Below are 23,078 nucleotides of genomic sequence, written 5' to 3' on the forward strand. Positions count from 1 at the left end.
TCCCCCTCCCACCTTCCAACTCAATCCCAGGATAGTGACAACAACTTCCATCCACCCTCAATTTACAACTAAGACCCAGGAATTGGACAGCAAGTTCCCTGTACCCAGGTCAGCATAGAACTCTGCTCTAGGTCAGCCATTGCTCCAGTGGTAGCACTCTTGCCTCTGAGTTAGACAGTTATGGGTTCAAACCCCACTCCAGAGGCTTGAGCATGTAATCCAGGTGGACACCCCAGTGCTAGCACTGAGGGAGTCAGGCACTGTCTTTTGGATGAGATGTTAAACTGAGGCCTGTTTGCCCTCTCAGGTGCTCGTAAAAGGTCCCATGGCACTATTCAAAGAAGCGCAGGGGAGTTCACCCTGGTGTTCTGGTTAATATTTATCCCTCAAGCAGCATCACTAAAAACAGATTTATCTGGTCGTTTTTGCAGTTTGTGGGAGCTTGCTGTGTTTCCTACATTACAACAATGGCTACACTTCAAAAGTATGTAATTGGCTGTAAAGTGCTTTGGAGTGTTCTGAGGTTATGAAGGGTGCTATCTAAATCCAAGTCTTTCTTTTGTCCAGGCATCCTCCAGCTCAATCCAGCTTCCAACTATTTCCAACTGAATCTAGTGCCGAAGCTAAGCTGAGAGGTTTCAGCATCTTACCAAGGTACTGAACCCACAGACATTCTTCTGCACATTGAATTCCCTCCCTAATCCTCTCCACCTCTTGCTCCTTCTTTAAGATGCTCCTTAAAACCTACTTCTTTGACCAAGCTATTGGTCACCTGTCCTAATATCTCATGTGGCTCGGTGTCCAATTTTAATCTGGTCCTGTGAAGCGTTTTGCTACATTGACGGCATTACATAAAGGCAAGTTGTTGTTGTAATGCTGTCCTTCACCGTAAGGGGCCTACATGTGTCCCTCGACAGTTTGGTGCTCTCAGTCAGAGCAGTGCCAAGCATGGCTAGTGTGGCGAAGGAAAAGCTCACCAGTGTAGTCGGGGCTGGTTCTCACACATCCTGGGCTCGGAACCTGCCCAGACTTAGACAGGTTAGGGACATTATGGTGCAAGACGATGAAGGCTTGGCCCCAACTCTACTGAGTTTCCAAACTGGGCTGCAAAGCTCCGGGAGGCTCATCGCTGAGTTCAAGAGAGGGAGTTCTGACTGTAGCTCAGTGTTTAAATGCACTGCACTGATCCTGACAAACAAGAAGGTCCTGGGATGATTGAACTAACTTATATCAGCTGCAATTTGCCGCAGTAATTTTGAGAAGGGGAAAGAAAATCAAAATACAGCCAGGGTTCCTACTCCTGATCGATATAGTGACCCCGGCTGGACTGCGTGCATGTGCTTGAAAGAAAATGGCAGGTCTGGGCAGCATCAGGATAAGCTCTGATACCTCCCATGGATGATCAGCCAGCGTTCACACATGAGGGACTGGCATTAGTGAAACTGAACTACAGCACCGAATCTGCTCCTTCAGGAGAGGAAGGAAGAAAATGTAAGAGGGTAAAATCAAAGCGGGCACTGTCCTTTGTGAGGGGACAGGGAAAAGTGGAAAAGAATGAAAAATAAATCTTCCTGGCATGGACTTGATGGGCTGAATGGCCTCCTTCTGTGCCATAATGACTCTATTACCATAGCCTCTTACAGCTAACCAGAAGCAGCTCTTTGTGGGCAGCCTACACGACAGAGTCCAGAGGCTTTGAGGTAGCTTCTGGGGGAAGGAAAGTGGGGGAGGGGCTCAGTTGCCCTCAGAAAAGTGGACACCTCACACGAAACCTACCCAGTTTCTCACGGACACGTTCCTGCACAAATTGAAATAATTCTGCACGAATTGGTGACACTGTACTGTGGACACTTAAAGTGTTAAGTCACCAGCACCTCATTCAGCCAGCTGGACTTGTCGAATAAACCTCGTGCCCAATGGATAGAAATGTTTGCTGTTTGGGTGTCAACACCCACCCCCCGCCCCCCCCCCCCACTCTTCCCCTCCCCTCCCCCATCTTTTTTGGGAGGAATGGGGGGAAGGGGCCACAAGGTGTTAAAAAGCGATAACGAGCTGGGCCAGAAAGAAACTTCTGGCCTTTTCTACATCACTGGAAGCGGTCTATGTCTGCTGCTTGGTAACCATACAGACCCTTCAAGCATTTGCAGCTCCCAGCAGCAGCTAGTCAGCCCTTAAAGCCTCAAGCAGAAACCAGGAGAGCTGCCAACAAACAAAAAGAGATTGCTCAGAGCCTGCTTTGATAGCAGAGCTCAAAGACTGCCATCCAGAGCACTGGCACACAGAGATCTGACAGGGTCCTTCACAGTAGGTATAATGAGGCTTCTCACTTTTTTTTTGCACAGAACAGTTAAAAAAATCACCTTGGTCGTTCTTCTCGTTTATTTATTTACTTTGTGTGCGATCTCAGCTCATGCATTCCTATTAGAAAACTCTCCACAAGGAGAAAACCCCGGGTTAGTTAAAATCACAAAAGGAAGAAAAATGGCCCGCTTAAAAATAAAAGTGCAATTTCTGTTCTCTGCCTGCTGTTCATTCTTAACATCCCATTCACATTTAAAGGGACAGTCTTGTTGCTGAGTCCACTGTCCTGATTGTACACAAGTGCACATTTTTTTGAAGACGTTTGTAAGTATTGTTGTAACAGGTCAGGTGGATTTTGCATTTCCCATGCCCCCCTCCCCCACCTTCAAACCTTACCCCCAAAACCCCTGTGATTTAGTATCATATTTGCAACCGAGAATTCTGACTTGCAAGCCAAATATTTTCAGCATGAATGCCTCTCCATTTAATTCTGCCACCCTGCCCCCATCCACTCCCTCCTCAAAATACCAAATTCATACTGGAGGGCAACTCCACAGTGGCTCTGATACCTCACCCAACTCTGTGAATTTCTACAGTCTAGGCAGCAGTAGGTTCCGGGGGGATTAGCACTCCTCTCCCAAGGTCCGAGCATGGACATTTTGAGGCAGGAGGTTCCTGGACCGCAATCAAGAGCAGAAATTTCAGCTGAATTTTGTTCCCACCTTCCTAACTCCATGAAAGAAAGCAAGAACTTGCATTTATTATCACACCTTTCATGACCTCAGGATATCCTTCACAGCACCTCACAGCCAAGAAAGTACTTTCTCAGTGCTGTCACGGTTGTAATGTAGGAAACACAGCCCATTTGCACACAGCAAGCTCCCACAAACAGTAATGTGAAAATGACCAGAAAATCTGTTTTTAACGAGGGTTAAATAATGGTCAGGTGACAAGGGCAAACACCCCTGCTATTCTTTGAAATAGTGTCATGGGATTTATACACCCAATTGAGCCTTGATTTAACATCTCATCCGAAAGACGGCACCTCTGACAATGCAGCTATCCCTCAGCACTACACTGGGAACGTCAGCCAAGATTTTGTGCTCAAGTTTCTAGAGTGGGACTTGAACCCATAATTGTCTTTCAGAGACAAGAGTGCTGCCAACTGAGCCATGACTGACATCTACGATTCAAGCCTCTCATTGTTTCAAATATTGACAACTCAACAAAGAAAGTCTTAGCTTCAAACAGTCTCCCACACTGTGAGGTCTATCTGTCCAAGAGCCAGGCTGGTTATTTTGTGCTGTGCAGCTTATGTCTGCAGAAGGCTTTATCAAGATCGATATAAACTTATTTAGCCTTTACAGCAAAAAGGTACAAAAAAAGAGGAAGCTAGTGAGATAGAGGAGGACCAGGAGAGAGGCAGGCAGGCAGGCATGCATGTAAACAAAAGGAGGGAAAGCAAAGGGAGGGAGAGCAGAAGGGGGGAGAGAAAGGAGAGAGAGGCAGACAGATCAACAGTGAGACCAGCAAGGGACACAATAAACCAGGATGAAGATAAACAGAGCCACACACAGACAGATAAAGTGAGAAGAGGCTGAACATTCTAGGCCTCTTCTCATTAGAAAGGAGAAGGATGAGGGGTGACATGATAGAGGTTTATAAGATGATCAGGGGAATAGATAGGGTAGACAGTCAGAAACTTTTTCCCCGGGTGGAGCAAAGCGTTACAAGGGGTCATAAATTTAAGGTGAAGGGTGGGAGATATAAGGGGGATGTCAGGGGAAGGTTCTTTACCCAGAGAGTGGTCGAGGCATGGAATGCCTTGCCCGGGGAAGTTGTTGAGTCAGAAACTTTAGGGACTTTCAAAAGGCTTTTGGATAGGTATATGGATAAAGGAGAATGATGGGGTATAGATTAAATTGTCCTTGACAGAGGACAAAGGATCGGCACAACATTGTGGGCCGAAGGGCCTGTTCTGTGCTGTATGTTCTATGTTCTATGTTCTAAGAGAGAGACAAAGATAAAAGCAGGGATACAAGTAGACAGAGAGGGAAGAAAGGGAATGGGGGGGAAAGACACAAAGAAACAGATAAATAGAGACAGATATGCAAGCTAACAGAAAAAGAGATGCTCATATAAGCAGCAAAGCAAACAGTAACAAACATAAATTGGAAGAGAGAGAATGGTGCAGATAAAGCGTGAGAGAAGCACACCAAAAGAGAGAACGAGATACCCAGCCAAGTAGAGATAGAGAGATACACATACACCTACACACATACATTGATAAGCAATAGTGACACAGAGAGACAGGCAAAGTCACCAATAAAAAAGAGACACAAACAGAAAGAGACACCATTTTGAGAGGGGGATATACACTCAGAAAAATGGGGAGAATTAATTTTACCCCACCGCCGCAGGCTTTAGTCTCAACACAACTCCTAGAGGAGTCAGAACATTGCCTGTAACATGCTGCAATATTTTATTACTTACTGTAATGGAGATTTCTGGTCCATTCAGCTGGGCGTGCAAAATAGCTTCGTTAACCAATGGTGCCACTCTTAGCAATACCTGTTCCACACCTTGTGATCCTGTAATGATACTGGTGAGCTCGTCCAGGTTTGAAATGTAGCCCCACCAGTAGGGATCAATGTCCGCAACATTGGCCAGACAGCCTCGCATGACGTTCAGACAGTAGCCAACACAGGGTTTAATCAGAGTGAGGCCATGACAGTGAGAGCAATATTCCATCTTCACCAGGGCTCTGGTACACTCCCGGGTAAAAACAACATTCTCAGTCATATTTATCACCTCGCTGCCTATGCTCAAGGCTTGTAGGAGAATCTTCATTGCCTGCATTGGCCTGGCCATCTCAGCCACCATCTTCATTGGGTAAGTCCCAAAGGGGTTGATATCTTGCCTGGTCAATCGTAGGCACTCTAAATAATCCAGGGAAACCTCACTGAGTCCAGGGTGTATCAGTCGATTGTAAACCAATGGGAAAAGGCTGTCAAAGAAATTCAGGACAACGTCCTCAATGCTCTTGCCCAAATCCAGGACATAGAGAGATAAGTCGGTGAACAACCCTTTCACCACCTCTGCGGCCTCCTTTGCCATTGTCCTGTACCCTGTCTTGAACATGGAGTTGGTGTGATTGGTTGCAATGTGAATCAAGGATTTAAAAGCCTCTGCCAAAGGAAAACAAGGAGCTTCATTAACAACAGATTTAACATGTGGAGAAACTAAACACAACATGCTACACATCCCAGCCCCTTCCAAAACAGTTTCCTCATTCCTTCTTGGTTCCAGCCCCCTCCCATCACCATCTGATGTTGACAGTTGATTTCCCAGCTCTTTCAGCCATGCTGCCCCCTAGCCACTCGTACACTTGGCGAAGGGTTGAAAAGTGCAAGGTGGGGGGAGGGGGGAGCATTGTGTAAAAATAGAGGATCGGGCAGCGGAACTCTTTCACACAAAGGGTAATGGGATGAGTTTCTGGGGAGGGCCACTGAAGCAAAGAACAATTATTTCAGTTGTTGGAGGTCGAGAAATGGTGTGAAAATGAGCGTGAGATAAGTCTGGAGAAAGCTGGACTAGATGAGATCAAATGACCTCTTCTTGTTCCGAAAGCATTTATGTCGCAAACCAATCATATCCAGCCTGGATTCGGAAATTTAATAAGACTCTGCAGATTTAAAGAGTAAAATAAAATTGGAAATTGGGCAGCTGACTAAAAGGCCAGTGTCTTCACACAAAACTATTTGTCACTTTTTTCCATTGTTTGGAGATGGAGAACAACTATGTCTACTTTTAGCACTGTGGCTTGTAACTGAGGCTCACACATACTTCAGTCAGCAGTGTGTTTACAAATAACCTTTCTCCAACTTTCTCTTCCTAAGATGTTGCAATGTGAATCAGGAACTACTCCATCCAGAAATCTATTTTCCCAATGCTCACCACCCACCCACCCCCCACACAGGAACCACCCCCCACACAGGAACCACCACCCCCCTGGCTATCCACACCCACCGAGCTCCAATTCCATTCTAGTTTGTTCGATACACTGGGGAGGGACTGTACAGACCAGAAACGTGCAGAGAACTCTGCCGCCTGTGTGGAAAGGCTGGGGCAGGAGGGTGAATGAAGACAGCAGTGGCATCCATATGTGGCTGTAAGTGCTCCTGCTGTACCTGATATCTGTTGACAGTAAGATTACCCCAGTTACATGATACACAGTAGAATGCTGCTTATCCACATATCAGTTTACCATCTGTAAGTATGAGGCAGAGAGTAACAAACATCAGGAGAACATAGTCCAGTGAAACGAGCAGACACGTGGCAGATGAAATTTAATGCACAGATCTGTGAAGTGATGAATTTTGAAAGGAAGAATGAGGGGAGGAAGCATAAACTAAATGGTACAATTTTAAATTGGGTGCAGGAACAGAGAGACTTGGGGGTTCACACACACAAATCTTTGAAGGTGGTGGGACAAGTTCATTAGGCTGTTAAAAAAGCATTTTGGGCTTTATACATAGAGACAGAGAGTACAAAAGCAAGGAAGTTAAGTTAAACTTTTCTAAAACAGTGGTTAGGCCTCAGTTGGAGTATTGTATCCAATTCTGATACCACACTTCAAGAAGGATATAAACACCTTGGAGACAGTGCAGACCAGATTTACTAGAATGGTACCAGGGATGAGGGGCTTTAGTTATGTGGAGAGAAACTGAGATTGTTCTCCTTCGCGCAGAGACGGTTAAAGGGTGATTTAACAGAATTGATCAAAAATATTAAGACTTTTGATAATGCAGATAGGGAGAAACTGTTTCCACTGGCAGGAGCACTGGTGACCAGCAGACACAGGTTTAAGATAATTGGTAAAAAAAAACAAGGGAAGATGAGGAGAATTTTTTTTAAAGCAGTGAGCTGTTGTGATCTGGACTGCACTGCCCGAAAAGGATGGTGGAAGCAGATGCAATAATAATTTTCAAAACAAAATTGGATAAATATGTGGAAAGGAAAGATTTGCAGGGCTGTAGGGAAACAGGAGGGCAGTGGGACTAATTTTGTTGCCCATCTAAAGGTATGATAAACAGCAGGAACTTAATCTTCTCCTTCAGAAGCCCGTTGCTTAAAAAGGTGTTATGTCTTGTTACCTCAGTGAAACCGTGGAGCTGAATTTTACCAGCCCTCTGGAGAAGGTCTGGGAGGTGGCAGGCCTCGTAAAAAGGCGGTGGAAGGCATCGAGTGGGGAGCCACGTGAAATTGCCAACAGCAAGAATGGCAGAGGCACGGCCGCCCATCAACCAGAGGCGGGCAGCAAATTATTTCAATTAATGGTCACTTCCCACCACCGCCGGCATTTTACCAGTGTCGGGTCGCGTCTTCCTGAGATGGGAGACCACCAGGTATAGCAAGGCAGTCTCCCAGCAGGTTCCTGGGGTGGGGGCTTCCTTTAAGGCTGCTCCGTGGCACACAGAGGGGCACCCGGTAGCAATGGCCACACTCATGATTATGACCCTGCTGCTGGAAGGGTCACCACCCTGATTGCCAGGGCCTGCCTGCCTGGCTTTGTCATATTAAATAAAATGTCTTACCTGGCCTTCGAGAATGCCTCAACATGGAGGTGCCCCCTTCTTCTCTCTGCAGTGGCCACCTCTATTGGTGGCACTGTCAAAGCTGTCAAGCTGCCTGCCCTCTGATTGGGCTGGTTGCTCTGACAGACAGGCTGCCGACCTTAATTGAATGGTGGTCCCAGCAGCGGCATCCTAATTGACCGCCACTGGTAAAATCCCATGCGGGGTCCCGCCACCCATCCACGCAGGTTCGGGACCCGGTTTCGGCTGCGGCGACAGGACCAACCTAGCTTTTATTAAATTCAGCCCCATGAGAGAAAAAGGAGGAAGGGAAGAGAGAAACTCAGAGAGACAAGCGGAAAGAACAGTATTTTTTATAAAGCCTTATCACATCCTCAGGACGTCTCAAAATTCTCCAATGAATTACTTTTGAAACGTATTCACTGTTGTTTCAAAGGGACAGGTGACAGCCAATTTGCACACAACTAGATCCCAGAAACAGCAACACAATAAACAACCAATCTGTGTTTGTGGGGGCGTCGTTTGAGCAATGAATTCTTGCTGTTCTTCAAACAATGCTACAGAATCTTTTATGTACATCTAAACAGGCAGACATGTCATCCTAAACACAGCATCTGCGATGGGGCAGAACTCCTTCAGTACGAGATAAAAATGTCACTCTTGATCATGAGTTCAAGTCATATTTCTAGGGAAGGGGGAAGAGTGTCAATTCAAACAGGGAGAAAATACCAGCTTAACTGAAACTGATGGTCAGTATGACAAGTTCAGGGTTTTACTTTAGAAATTCACCAAACGGGGGCAAGCCACTTCTGTAAGCAGTCTGAGCATCTTACAGTTAGGAGTGAATCCTTAGCAGCCAATATCTGACCACACACTAGCATAACCCTGTGGTGTCACAATAGGATATCCTTGTGCTCTTAAATTCTTGTCTTTTCTGGAGGGGTCTGAGCAGGCACTTGGTGGGGCAAGGCCAGATATAAATCAATAAACTGCTTTACCTCACTGTGAGGGAACATACAGAGCAACAGTTATGACCACTTGATTCAATCAGCACAACTTGTCTTTGATTAATGCCGCAAAATAATAAACACGGTGTGCTCCCCCAAGCATGTCTTGCTTTAATCAAAATAACTTGAATACTCCCTTGCATTCTAAACTTCTCACAGCCTTCACTAGGCCTGATTCACTGTGCCTGTGTTTTTTTTTCAATCTCACCCTGTTCACAACTGGAAACAAGCAAGACTTCTGAAGACAATGGTTGTGAGGCGTTTATTAATTCCCAAGACAAAAAAAAAGGACTTGCATTTATATAGCACCTTTTTTTGTGATGTTGATTAAGGAATAAATATTGGCCAGGATACTGGAGAGAACTCCCCAGCTCTTCCTCAAAATAGTGCCATGGAATCTTTTACGTCCACCTGAGAGGGCAGATGGGGCCTCAGCTTAATGTCTCATGCAAAAGACTGCACGTCCAACAATGCAGCACTCACGCAATACTGTACTGGGATGTCAGCCTTGAATTTTGTGCTGAAGTCCAGGAGTACGACTTGAACCCACTAGCTTCTAAGTCAGAGGTGAGAGTGCTAGCAGCTGAGCTACGGCTGACACAGCTAGGCTAACAAAATGATAATTATTTGCAAACTGTGGAGATCTTGGGGGAGAAATATTTGTTTGTGTAGTGCTGCTTCGAGCAGCACAATGCTGATTACGTTAATTGCCTGGGGCCAAATAGCTTTTTTTTATATTCGTTCGTGGGATGTGGGCATCACTTCCTAGGCTAGCATTTATTGCCCATCCCTAATTGCCCTTGAGAAGGTGGTGGTGAGCTGCCTTCTTGAACCGCTGCAGCCCATGTGGGGTAGGTACACCCACAGTGCTGTTAGGAAAGGAGTTCCAGGATTTTGACCCAGCGACAGTGAAGGAACGGCGATATAGTTCCAAGTCAGGATGGTGTGTGACTTGGAGGGGAACTTGCAGGTGGTGGTGTTCCCACGCATCTGCTTGTCCTTCTAGGTGGTAGAGGGCACGGGTTTGGAAGGTGCTGTTGAAGGAGCCTTGGTGAGTTGCTGCAGTGCAACTTGTATATGGTACACACTGCTACCACTCTGCATCGGTGGTGGAGAGAGCGAATGTTGAAGGTGGAGGGCCAATCACATGGGCTGCTTTGTTCTGGATGGTGTCAAGCGTCTTCAGTGTTATTGGAGCTGCACCCATCCAGGCAAGTGGAGAGTATTCCATCACACTCCTGCCTTGTGCCTTGTTGATGATGGACAGGCTTTAGGGAGTCAGGAGGTGAGTTACTTGTTGCAGAGTTCCCAACCTCTGACCAGCTCTTGTAGCCACAGCGTTTATGTGGCTGGTCCAGTTCAGTTTCTGATCAATGGTAACCCCAAGGATGTTGATAGTGGGGGATTCAGCAATGACAATGCCATTGAATGCCAAGGGAAGATGGTTAGATTCTCTCTTGTTTGAGATGGTCATTGCCTGGCACTTGTGTGGCACGAATATTACTTGCCACTTATCAGCCCAAGCCTGGATGTTGTCCAGGTCTTGCTGCATCTGGACATGGGCTGCTTCAGTATCTGAGGAGTCACAAATTGTGCTGAACATTGTGCAATCATCAGCCAACATCCCCACTTCTGACCTTATGATGGAGGGAAGGTCATTGATGAAGCAGCTGAAGCTGGTTGGACCTAGGACACTATCCTGAGGAGCTCCCATATTCCTTTGTGCTAGGTATGACTCCAACCAGCAGAGAGTTTTTCCCCTGATTCCCATTAATTCCAATTTTGCTCGGGCACCTTGATGCCATACTTGGTCAAATGCTGCCTTGATGTCAAGGGCAGTCACTCTCACCTCACCTCTGGAGTTCAGCTCTTTTGTCCATGTTTGGACCAAGACTGTAATGAGGTCAGGAGCTGAGTGGTCCTGGCGGAACACAAACACGGCATCAGTGAGCAGGTTATTGCTGAGCAAGTGCAGCTTGATAGCACTGTCGATGATCCCTTCCTTCACTTTACTGATGATCGAGAGTAGACTGACAAGGCAGTAATTGGCCGGGTTGGATTTGTCCCACATTTTGTACACAGGACAAACCTAGGAAAGTTTCCACATTGACGGGTAGATGCCAGTGTTTTAGCTGTACTGGAACAGCGTGGCTAGGGTATGCGGCTAGCTCTGGAGCACAAATCTACAGTACTATTGCCAGAATGTTGTCAGGGCCCATAGCCTTTGCAGTATCCAGTGTCTTCAGCCATTTCTTGAAACCACGTGGAGTGAATTGGATTGGCTGAAGGTTGGCATCTGTGATGCTGGGCATTTCAGGAAAAGGCCGAAATGGATCATCCACTTGGCAATTATGGCTGAAGATGCATGCAAATTCTCCAGCCTTGTCTTTTGCACTGATGTGCTGGGCTCCTCCGTCATTGAGGATGGGGATATTTGTGGAGCCACCTCTTCCTGTTACTTGTTTAATTGTCCACCACCATTCACGGCTGAATGCGGCAGGACTGCAGGGCTTAGATCTGATCCACAACCACCAAATGTTTGTGAGTGATACGGATGAAAGAAGGAACATTTATAGCCAGGCTCTTGAAGTCCACTTGCCTAGGGATAGTTGGAGAGTCTCCCTGCACTGTGGTTTGATCTCCCGCGCATCGCTGAAAGCAACACAGAAGAGGAGGAAAACTTCCCAGCTGGCCAGCTACTTGTCTTTAGGTTGGTCCTTTCCTTATCCTGTAGTTGAGTGATTCAAAAGCAATCCTACAACATTTGACTGTAAGCTACTCTATATCAGCTGCAGAATCACTTAAAAGCATGATAATTAAAGCCTTAAGCACTGTGATTGCTGCCACCATACAGACCTACAAATTGATCATTCAATATGTCCTGCTGCCAGCAAAACAAGACACACCATGTAATTGAGCAATTAGAAAAGCTTTGGCAGAATGCAGGACAACTGGGTGATGGCATTGTGTGTCATTAAGCTGCCAAAAAGGTGTCAGAACTACCATCCTGATTATCTTCAGTACCAGCGAGGCAGTGAAAATACCTGATGGACTTCAATTTGTGACAGATTGAGACACAATCGATGCCGAGGTCATTCTTACAAAGCTGTGTTGGGGAAAATAATGAAGCCTGTGAATGTAACATTTTCAACAATCAAGTCAAGATGCTGATGGAAAGAATTGTGTCAGATGCAACACTCCTCCATACCAATGAGAATAGATCTCTGCAGGGCTCCAGAAGAAAGTCTGGTTAGAGATACCATAGATGTTGGTATACAGAACAATGGTACTTGGGAGAGACTTCTGCAAGAAATAAGCTGGGCTCTCAAGCTTATGGATCAACAGAAAAAGAGCTGAAGGAAATACGAGACAAAGAAGTCCAATATTTAGCACAGAAAATGGCTCCAGATCTAAAGACCAAGCAAATTTTCAAAGCTGCAGAAGTAGAAAATAAATTCAGAAAGTAAGGTCCTGCCCGGTTGGAAGCTAATTGTGACTGAGTTGAGGGTTACATTCTCTCCATTTAAGATGCTCAAACATGTTTATAAACAATAAGTTCAATTTTCACTGGGCAGTGGTGCTACGGGTACCAATACCTATAAATGAATACTTGAGACCAGACAGATTCTGGATTCTAACATCCAGAAATTAAGCCACTGGAGAAAGAGAGTCATAGGTAAAGATCACAAGAACAACACCAAGTATAGCATCAAGTTTCAAATAGTGCCAAGAGGATGTAAGAGTAATTTTAGGCACCTAAACTTTCCACTATATGCAAGGGGTGACAATGAATTACAGGAAAGCTTTGACAATGGAGAATTCATCAAAACTCACAAAATGAGATGCAGTGGCTGATTACCAGCATGTCTTCAAGGAATAGAAGTTAGAAGGTACACTTCCATCTTCAGATTGATTCTAAGGACCCACCCAGACAGTTGTCAACAAGGAAACTCTCTCTAGCTGTAAATAGAACTTGACAAGCTGCCCATTAATAAGCGTGTTGATAACAAAGTTCATGCACCAATCAGTAACCTGATTGATTAGTGATGAAAGCAAATGATGAAGTGTGCCTGACATCAATCCAAAGCCTCTTAAAGCCTTCAAATGTAATCAATGCCAACTTCAAAGTATAAATTGTCTCCTGCATGAATTAGCAAAATTATCTATTGTTGTGGGCACAGAAAGAAGGGCTTTATTAGATGAAGAATTGAGTCTTTTGACTACTTTTGCAATGCAGTTTGGTTGTTTGATCGTTCCATTTTGAACCTCCCAGCTCCTGAGGAGTTTCAGGGAAGCCTTCATGTGGCACTTGAAAACCTAGAGTGACTTTGCTGTCATGGGGGATGACAGGATAATGCTGAGAAACTGGAAGCTCTTGCTGAAGCAATATCATACTGAACAAGGATAAAATGAAGTCATTGACTCTGTGAAGATGGACTACAGCCAGATCCTGCTAAAGTTGAAGCACTGCTAATGATGTCCCCTCCCAGCAACAAACATAGTGTCCAGGGAAATCTTGGAATGACTACTTACCTGCATCCATTTACTTCAAAGTTATTAGAGTGTGATGGAAACCACACCTGCCAAAATGAAACATATTAAGTTCGTCATATGAAACATTATTTGAACGCTTACTGAACATTGAACATAACTTGTTTTAAAGAGACCGCAGAACTGTGGCTGAAAACATGGCTGCACATTTGCATTCTAAAAGACAGTTGCATGAAGAGACAATGGGAGTACTCCCTGATCCAATTAAGCAGACAAGTTTTGTCAATAGTGATGATCAAAAGGCATTGAGAGTCACTGACTGGGTAAGAGCCATGGACTCTTCTGTTGCAAAGTAAGCTAACTGGAAAATCCCATGAGGCTTATTCCCTGTTGCCAGATGAGAGTTCATCAAATTATGAACTGACAAAAAATGCTAATCTCTGGGTATATGAGCTAGCACTGGAAGCCTGTCGCCAGAAGTTTTGAACCCTCTGATCAAATTTACTTGGAGTTTGAGAGAAGTAAGCAGCTGGCTTTTGACCAGTGGTTGAGGGCTTTTAAAGTGCAGCCCAGCTATGAAAACCTCAGAGAAGTAATTTTGCTAGAGGAATTAAAAAACTCTCTCCCACTCTCCATAAAGACCCATGTGGAGGAACAAAAAGTGCATAGAGCGAGGCAAGCCACAGTTCTGGCTGATGAGTTTGCTTTAATATACAAGTCGGTTTCCCAGGGGAAAACCTTTCCTAGTCACCCCTACAAATCCGAAACAGACAAAGGGTGGGAAAGTGATAGGAGCCCAAGCAGTCCAGTGAGAGAAAGAAAAGCAGGAGACACAAGGAGCCCTCCTCCAGCCAAAAAGGAAGGTGCTGTCAGTAGGAGTGAGACCCGAAGACCTGTGTGTTTCCATTGTAATAAAGCAGGTCATCTAAGTGCTGACTGCTGGAAACTATGGGGAAAGCCTGTGGGGTTAATCAGGACATACCCGCTCAGTGAAGGAGAAAGGACGCTGATGGAAAGCACAGCTGAACAAGCTGTGACTTTAACTGCAGCAGTTGTAAGGCCCAGAAAACATACTGCTGTGGGTGCAGGAAGGTTATCAGGATTTTGTGTCTGAAAGGAGAGTAACCCCATACTCCTTGAGTAGGGCCAGCAAACCCATTGTAATCCTCAGGCACACAGGGGCCATTAGAACCCTTTTACTGGGAAAAGGCCTGACCTTTCCCCCAGAGATTACAGTAAATACCAGAATGGTGGTGAATACTATTGGAGGGCAGTGTACGCCTGTACCTTTACGCTGGGTACATTTGGACTGCGACCTAGTTTCGGGACTGGTGACCATAGGGATTGTCCCTAGTTTGCCTGTGGACAGGGTTGACCTGCTCCGAGGTAATGACCTCATGGGGCGAAGGTGGTCGCTTCCCCAGTAGTGAAAAAGAGACCACAGGAGGTCAGAGAGACAGGGCAGTGGCAGGAGACGGTCCCCTACAGTTCCCCTGAATGTGTAGTGAATTGGGCCATGACCAAACCAGCTCTCCCAGAGGAGACTGGATCAGCACTGCAGGCAGATGACCAGGAGGTCTGTCTGTCTAAGACTTTCTTTGGAAAGTTAGAAGACCCAGGGAATGAGTTAAATGTATTTTCCCTGGCTGAGGCTCATCGCACCGACCCAGTATTGAGAGAGTTAGAACAGGCTGCCCAGACTGAAATTGAAGCAGAGGGAGTCCCTGATTGCTACTATTTAAAGAATGAGGTACTGATGAGGAAATGGAGTTCTCCTCACAGACCTGAGAGCAAGGAGTGGACAGTGGTTCACCAGTTAGTGGTGCCGCGGAGGTACCGGGGAGAAATATTAAGAAGGACCCATGAGATTTTTTTTAAATCTATGTATGAAGGTTGCTCTGCCATCAACCTTTTTCTTTGTGCTCTTTGCTTTCTTTAAAGCTTTCTCTCTCTGTACCAACAGACATGTCATCGACTTTGGTTTTCTCTGGGTGCCTGCTCACCCTTCCAAGACCTTGTTTTCACTCGCTCGCCAAAACACTTTGTCTGTTTTCACATCCAGTCTACCAGCCTAGACCCAACTGTGCGATATTTCAGAGCCGGCAACAGAGCATGGAAAGTCCGCCAGATTTACCCTTAAATGCTCATAAATGACTTCCAGGCACTCTTCGGAAGGTCTTTTTATTCAAAAGAAGGTCCTTCCTTGAGGTAGCACTCCTTCGGCCACTTTGCAAGTGCCACCGCTGCCAGCAAAAGTTCTGAAAATCGAGTTCGTACTAGTATTGTCACTGGACTGGTAACCCAGAGACCCAGGTATCGCTCTGGGGACATGGGTTCGAATTCCACCACAGCAGAAGGTGGAATTTGAATTCAATTAATAAATTTGGAATTAAAGCTAGTGTAATGATGGCCATGAAACCATTGTTGATTGTTGTAAAAACCCATCTGGTTCACTAATGTCCTTCAGGGAAGGAAATCTGCTGTCCTTACCTGGTCTGGCCTGCATGTGACTCCAGATCCACAGCAATGTGGTTGACTCTTACATACCCTTGAAATGGTCTAGTTCAAGGGCAATTTGGGATGGGCAATAAATGCAGGCCTGGCCTGTGACGCCCACATCCCATGAAAGAATAAAAAAAAAGATTACAGTGGCTGTACATGCCAGTGTACGGAAAACCAAAGCCCGCATAAGACAGCATGTTGTGGAGTACTGTAGGAGTTGCCACATGTGCCAGGTTGAGGGAAACCCCAACCTACAGTGAAATCTGCACCCCTAAGTCCTGTACCTGCGTTTGGAGGACCCTCCAGCAGAGGCTGGTGAATTGTTAGGGACCCCTGCTGAGAATAAAAGGGGACAGCCAGGCACAGGGCTGGCAGAAAGTTAGAGAGGAACTGGGAAAAAGGGGCAAAGAGGACAGGTTGAAGGAGGTCCGAGAGGATTCCCAAATGAAAACTCCTACTGTCCGGTCACCCAAACCCTGAAATGTTGTAAAAATTAAACCCCACATTCTCCTATGGAAATGAAGACACTAGAAGTACCCCACCAGAGTTGCCAACAGCATTTACAGGAACCTGCAGGGACAAGGAGAGTCCTCAAGAGGGTAGAGAAACTGTGAGGGTGATGCGTCACCTAGTCAAAGTGACGAAGGGGAGTGCAGTAGTATCTGGACAAATACCTACAAGCAGGAGTATCCCAGAGGATGAAGGGAAGACTAGCAAAGAATTCTCCCCCACAGTCAGGAGAAAAGGGAGCCAACAATAACCTAAAGTGAAAAGCACTTGCATGACTCATCAGAGCACTGAAAGAGAGATCAGAGTGGATCCACCCACTGCCAGCTCCCATGATCAGAACTCCAAGCCAGGGCTAATTAAAGCTAACCCTCCCCCCTGCAGACCTCAACAGGAACAAAGGCACCGTCGACAGATATGGAGATGTACAAACTTCAAACCTCCCAAAAAATCACATGTTTATTGGGATGCCCATTCCCAACGTATTGCAGGCTGATAGTGAAGAAACTTTAAATCCCTTGGGCAACACATAACTATCTCAGACCCACCTCAAGGAAAAAGGGGCAGTTTAAAGCAGCACTGCTACTAAGGAAAGACAGACTGTAACAATTTTTAAGATTTCTGAATAAATGACAGGAATGCATGTGTGTTTTCCTGTACTCTCTCTTCTTTCTATTTTATAATGAAATGCTCCCCTAATGTCACATTTCATTCTGCAGGATGTGCAGGTTTGACAGAAACCACGTCTGCCAAAATGAAACATATTAATTTAGACATATGGAACATTATTTGAACGCTTGCTGGACATTGAATTAATTTGTTTTAAAAAGACCACAGAACAGTGGCTGAAAACATGGCTGCACATTTGCATTCTAAAAGACAGTTGCATGAAGAGACAATGGGAGTACTCCCTGATCCAATTAGCCAGTTGGGTTTTGTCAACAGTGATGATCAAAAGACATTGAGAGTCATTGACTGTGTACGAGCCAGTATTCCACCACCACCACCACACCCCCACCCCACTGAGAGGGTCTGGTAAGCTTGGAGGAGTGACTGTTTCAAACAGGGAGCTAGTCACATGACTAACCTGCTGCCCAAACTGGAATTAATTGAATTATGCTCAAAGAACAGTTTTTGAGAAGAGACTGCAATTGAACTTCAAGAAGAGAGCACTCCCTCTCTCTGTCTCGCTCACGCAAAGTTCCAGGGACCAATGAAAGTAACTTAAGCCTCAAGACAGAAGACCTGCAAAACCAGTTTGAAAGTGTGCACTGGGCCCCAACAAGAACTGCAAGACTTAACTTCAATCAAAGACTTCCAAAAACATCCAACCTAAAAACAGTAACTGAACTCCATCTATTACTTCCAACCTTTCCCCTTTAGTTCTTTCTCCTCCTCTGTCTCTATTTGCATGTGTGTTTTTCACATATGCATGCTAGCATGGTTGTGTCATGCATTTTTAGTAGTTTTAACTGAGTTAGAGTTTTAAGGTTAATAAACTTACACCTTTCTTGTTAAAATCTGAGAAAACCTGTCTGGTTGATTGCTTTGCGATTATAATTAGAGAGCAGTGAGCAAGGACTCACTAAGGGGAAGCTAAAAACACTGTTTTAAAAATTCAACCCTGTTATGGCCAAACCAGGAATATTCTGAGAGGGGAGCCCTAGACCCCTTTCTCACCTGGTCATAACAAGACCGAGTAAAGGAAGAAGTCGACTTTACATGGGATTGTCACCGTGAGAAATGCCAACCAATATCTTTCAAGCTTAAGTGCTAAAATGTGTTGGCATCCATAAAATAGTTTGACAGTGTGACACATCTGAAAGAGGAATGGGAAGTTGTTTCATGGAAGAAGGTTGACCTGTGGCCTACACCTCAGATCACCAACTAAGATGGGGATAAATTAAGCTTAACTTGAAGAATAAAATGTCCTAAACATGAATTTTGGTTTGGACAAACATGAGGGGTACAGTTGAGAAAGAGAATCACTGGGGAAAGTGATTACAAGTCTCTGGAAACCATTTTGAATTACCTCATCTAAAAGGCTCCAAAGATGATGTGCCACTTTCTAAATACACATCTGTTATTGAGCAGTAAATTGCACATTTCAACTCAGAAGTCCTTCATCACTAGTAACAACTGATGCTGCAGGTACAACAAACTCAGCTCCCCACTCCCTATTCAAGACTAAGTCAAATGGGCTCATTCATACTTTGATTCTTATCAAACTGATGATGAAGAAGCTTTCACTTGGAAAATGAAAATTCACTTTGAGGTAAACAAATCCCTTTTAGCTTTTCTGTGGTAATCTCCTTCATTACACCCAGATTACAACATAAACCCTCATCGAAAGCACATCAACCAGTGATAAATGACCACAGGTATCGGACACCATGTTCACTGGCTGCTGTCTTTTTCTCCAGTCAGGAGGAAGGCGAAGTTGGAAACAGTCAGATGTAAAAATGTTCATTTTTCGTGCTCTTTGAGATGAGGAATGTCAGTGCTGGAGAATGACACTGTTAGATGGAGAATAATGTTCCTTCTACTATACACAATACACCTCACCAAAGTACCTCCTATGTCAGGTTAGCTCAGTTGGTAGCACTGCAGCATCTTATGTCAGAAGGTTGTGGGTTTGAGCCCCATTTTTGGGCTTAAGTACATAATCTCGGCGAACATACCAGTATACCACTGAGTGAATGCTGCATTGCCACCTTTCATATGATGCCCCATCTGCCTGTTCACATAGCTGTAGAAGATCCCTTGGCACTACTGAAAGAAGATCAGGTGGCTTCTCCCTGTGCCTGATCAAAATTCCTCCTTTAAGCAATGCCAACAAAGGCAAGTATACATCCACCTCATTTGTTGATTCTGGGACATTTCTCTACACGAAGGGCTGGATTTTGAGCCCCCACCAGGGCCGGGAACAGATGCAGGCAGGTGTGTAATTCTGCACTGTCAGCCTGCGTGCTGCTTTCCGCAGCTCCATCCCACACTTAGTCATTTTCTTGGAGGCAGGATAGAGGGGTACAACTGAGCTACCTGCCCACATGCGGCGGGTAGCCAATCAAACTAATTAAGGGCCACTTAAGGCCAATGGAAGGAGGCGGAATGAGAATTCCCTCTCAGCCTCCAGGTTCCCAGAGGCAGTGGGGGCCCAGGTTAGCTGCCTGGAGGCACCCTGCCAGTGGCAGATCGGGTGGGAGCCAGTTCTCCGGCAGGCTTTGAGGCCCTCCCTGCCTGCCCGGGTGCAGCAGCAGTCCAACAGTCGTGGCCTGACTGCAAAAGTAACTTCTTACTTAAAAGAGTTGGAGAGAGGATGCCTCCATTTTGAAGCGTCCTCTCCTTCACTTACCTGTCATGGCATCCTGCTGCTGCTTTCAATCTGGGAGGCCTCTGACTGGCCAACCAGCTTCAAGAGCTCACCCACTGTCCTTAATTGGACAGTGAGCCCGCCCTCTGGCCATTAATTGGCCGCTCCAAGGAAAATCGCATTGAGCGACTGCTTCCTAAACAATGGGTGGTACTTATGCATTCCCCCTTGGTGAGTTTGGAGGTGGGGAGGCATTTAATCAGGCAGGATGGTGGCGAGTGGGGATGCCACCACCTTCCTGTCTCCACCCCGATTAACTCCGGGGCGGGAAGGCCCATGGAAGGCCTTCCAGGCTCACTGTCATTTGAGGCCCTTAAGGGGAAATTAATACCCAATTAAGGGCCTCTTCCCACTGCCGCTGGTATTAACTTCCGTTGCTTCCATAAAATCGCACCCCCCTCCCCCCACAACGTGGGCTTCTACCCTCCATTTGAGTCTGACAGCAGGGTTCAGAAGCCCGCGGGGAAAATCCAGCCCAAAATGTCTGCCATGTTTGTCACTATAATAGTGTCTGTGCTGCGAAAGTATTCCATGGATTTTGAGCACTTTAAGACCTTCAAGGAGGTGATAAAGTGCTGTATAAACACAAGTACTTCCTTTTGTCTTTGCCATACTTGTTTGAAAGCTCCATTTCAATGAGCAAGGGAAAAAAATTAAAGGAAAAGATATATTTTCCAGGAAAGTTTAACAGAATTTACATTTGTGATATTTACTTCAGCCTCTGATAGTTTGCAAATCCAGTCATTAACAAAAATATCCCCAATTCCTGTTTAATACTTTGAATCCTTTCATCCTCAGTTGCTTGCGATCTGAGATGATGGTGGATGAAGTTGGCAATCGGAGAGTATTTATACAGAGCTTTCCCTCAGGTGATTAAAAGGGTAGGAACACAGTCTGCCATTGAGAAACACAAATGATGTTCTAAAATTGAGAGCCAATTTCAGAGGAACGGAACAACATTGTAGTTGTGGTTCCATTAGTGAGGTCGCAGGGTAAGTGGGCATAGTTTACATTCATTGTACAATTTGATCCATGTTGTCAGTTATAGAGGAACTATCAACAGCCGTGCAGATAGCCCTGCATCAATATCCCACCTCCTGACCTTTATATTCAAATTAGATTCTGATTCCATAGATGGCTGGAAGCAGTATGCTGTGATAACTGTTTGTAATCAGGATAATATTTGGCAAATAACTTGACAGACAGCACAGCTGATCCAACAGCACACTGGTGTATCCTAATATCACCTTAGTGTGATTGGATGAACGCCATAAAATGGCAGGAGCTCAGCCAAGTCTATACTGAACAGAGTATAAAATGCAGCCATAAATTCAGTCTCTGGAGGGGTAACTTACACTAGTGTGAGATGGGAAGTAGCAACCCTCTATTTTAAGAAGATATGAGCAAGCATTTAAACAGCATTGTAAATATACTTTAATAACAGAAAACGGCAGACTCCAGACAAACCATTTGTTAGATAGAAAAAGGGTAGGAACACAGTCTGCCATTGAGAAACACAAATGATGTTCCAATATCTAGTTACTGACATTGTTTCATTTTTATCATGGCATACGTACAGTGGAGTTAAACACACAAACTAACAAAGGGAGAGAGAGACATACAACCAACGGGCGGAGAGACACAGACAAAGACCAATGCAGGAAGAAACAGAGATACAGACCAACGCAGGGAGGGATGGAAACACAGGCACAGACCAATGCAGAGTGAGATAGAGACACAGACCAATGTAGGGAGAGGCAGAGACACCGAACAATGCAGAGAGTGACAGAGACACAGACCACTGTAGGGAGAGACAGAGGCACAGACCAATGCGGGGAGAGACAGAGACACAGACCACTGTAGGGAGAGGCAGAGACAACGACCAATGCAGAGAGAGATAGAGACACAGACCACAGTAGGGAGAGACAGATGCACAGACCAATGTAGGGAGAAGACAGAGATACAGACCAATGTGGGGAGAGATAGAGACACAGACCAATGTAGGGAGAGGCAGAGACACTGACCAATGCAGAGAGAGATAGAGACACAGACCACTGTAGGGAGAGACAGAGGCACAGACCAATGTGGGGAGAGATAGAGGCACGGACCAATGCAGAGAGAGATAGAGACACAGACCACAGTAGGGAAAGACAGAGGCACAGACCAATGCAGAGAGAGACAGAGGCACAAAACGCTCATTAACATAGCAAGGTACACACAGGGCAGAGACATACAGACAAAGTAATAAAAGAAAAACAGTGAGAACAATAAGCACAAAGACATTTACATATTGGCATAAAGGTACAGACACATGAGGAGACATAGATATAGATATACAGAGAGTCACACACACTTGCTGAATGAGAAAGACATGTAGAAAAAGAAACACACAACTTGCATTTATGTAGCACCTTTGATGTAGTAAAATGTCTCAAGGTGCTTCTCAGGAGCATTATCAAACAAAATTTAGTACTGAGCCACATAAAGTGTTATTAGGACAGGTAAACAAAAGCTGGGTCAAAGGAGGTAGGTTTTAAGCAATGTTTTAAAGCAGTAGAGAGCTAGAGAGGCAGAGAGGTTAAGGGAGAGAATTTCAGAGCTTAGGGCCCAGGCAGCTGCTGCCAATGGTGGGCTGAAGAAAAGGCAAATCACATGGGTACTAAATGCTGGCCTTGCTAGCTATGGCCACATCCCATAACCGAATAAAAAAGGCCACAGAAATAGGTGTAGGGCACCACAGAGGCAAAACCAACACGAGAGAGGCACACACACAAACATCCTGGGCATGAAGGCAGGCAGCATGATGATAAGAGGACTGCAAAAGGAAGGTGTTGTCAGTTTTTTTCTGTTTTGAGAGATCACCCTAAGGCAGATCACATTGCCAATGATTTTCCAGCTATATTTAGTACCTTGCTGAGCAAGGGCACAATACCCTTAGATTTGAAACTCAGAAGTCAGGAATCAACACCTGGATTTGAAGCTACATCCCAAGGCACACCTGTGCTCAAGGTGAAGCACTTTAAGTTATCCACTTTCTGGGATTTACATGATGATACAAGACTGGGTTTGAATCCAGCTCACACTGCAGGCATGGCAATCTCCTTCCCTGTTCCACATGAAATGGGTTTCTGGCATTCTCAATTCAGTTCACTCCAGGCATCGGTTCACTAAGTGGGGGGTAAGTGTCTACACATTGGGATCAACGAAGCCTGATGTGTGGGAATGGGGAAGTTGCACTGATGCAACAGATGTTCTTCCGAGGTTGGGATTAAGGCAGGCTGTGAAAGCAGAGTATAAGTA

The 23,078-nt window shown here is 45.4% G+C and overlaps 1 protein-coding gene across 2 annotated transcripts in view; it reads right to left on the reverse strand.

Moving 5' to 3' along the window:
* Positions 1-23,078, reverse strand: part of gpc5b (glypican 5b) — a 687,302-nt gene that overhangs the window by 512,338 nt on the left and 151,886 nt on the right. For both annotated transcript variants that reach the window (XM_068041839.1, XM_068041840.1), the window contains exon 3: positions 4,795-5,489. In XM_068041839.1, coding sequence (XP_067897940.1) covers positions 4,795-5,489 — 695 coding nt within the window. The remainder of the gene's footprint in view (positions 1-4,794; positions 5,490-23,078) is intronic.

The sequence above is a fragment of the Heterodontus francisci genome, chromosome 11 (genome assembly GCF_036365525.1).
Source record: "Heterodontus francisci isolate sHetFra1 chromosome 11, sHetFra1.hap1, whole genome shotgun sequence".
Lineage (NCBI taxonomy): Eukaryota > Metazoa > Chordata > Chondrichthyes > Heterodontiformes > Heterodontidae > Heterodontus > Heterodontus francisci.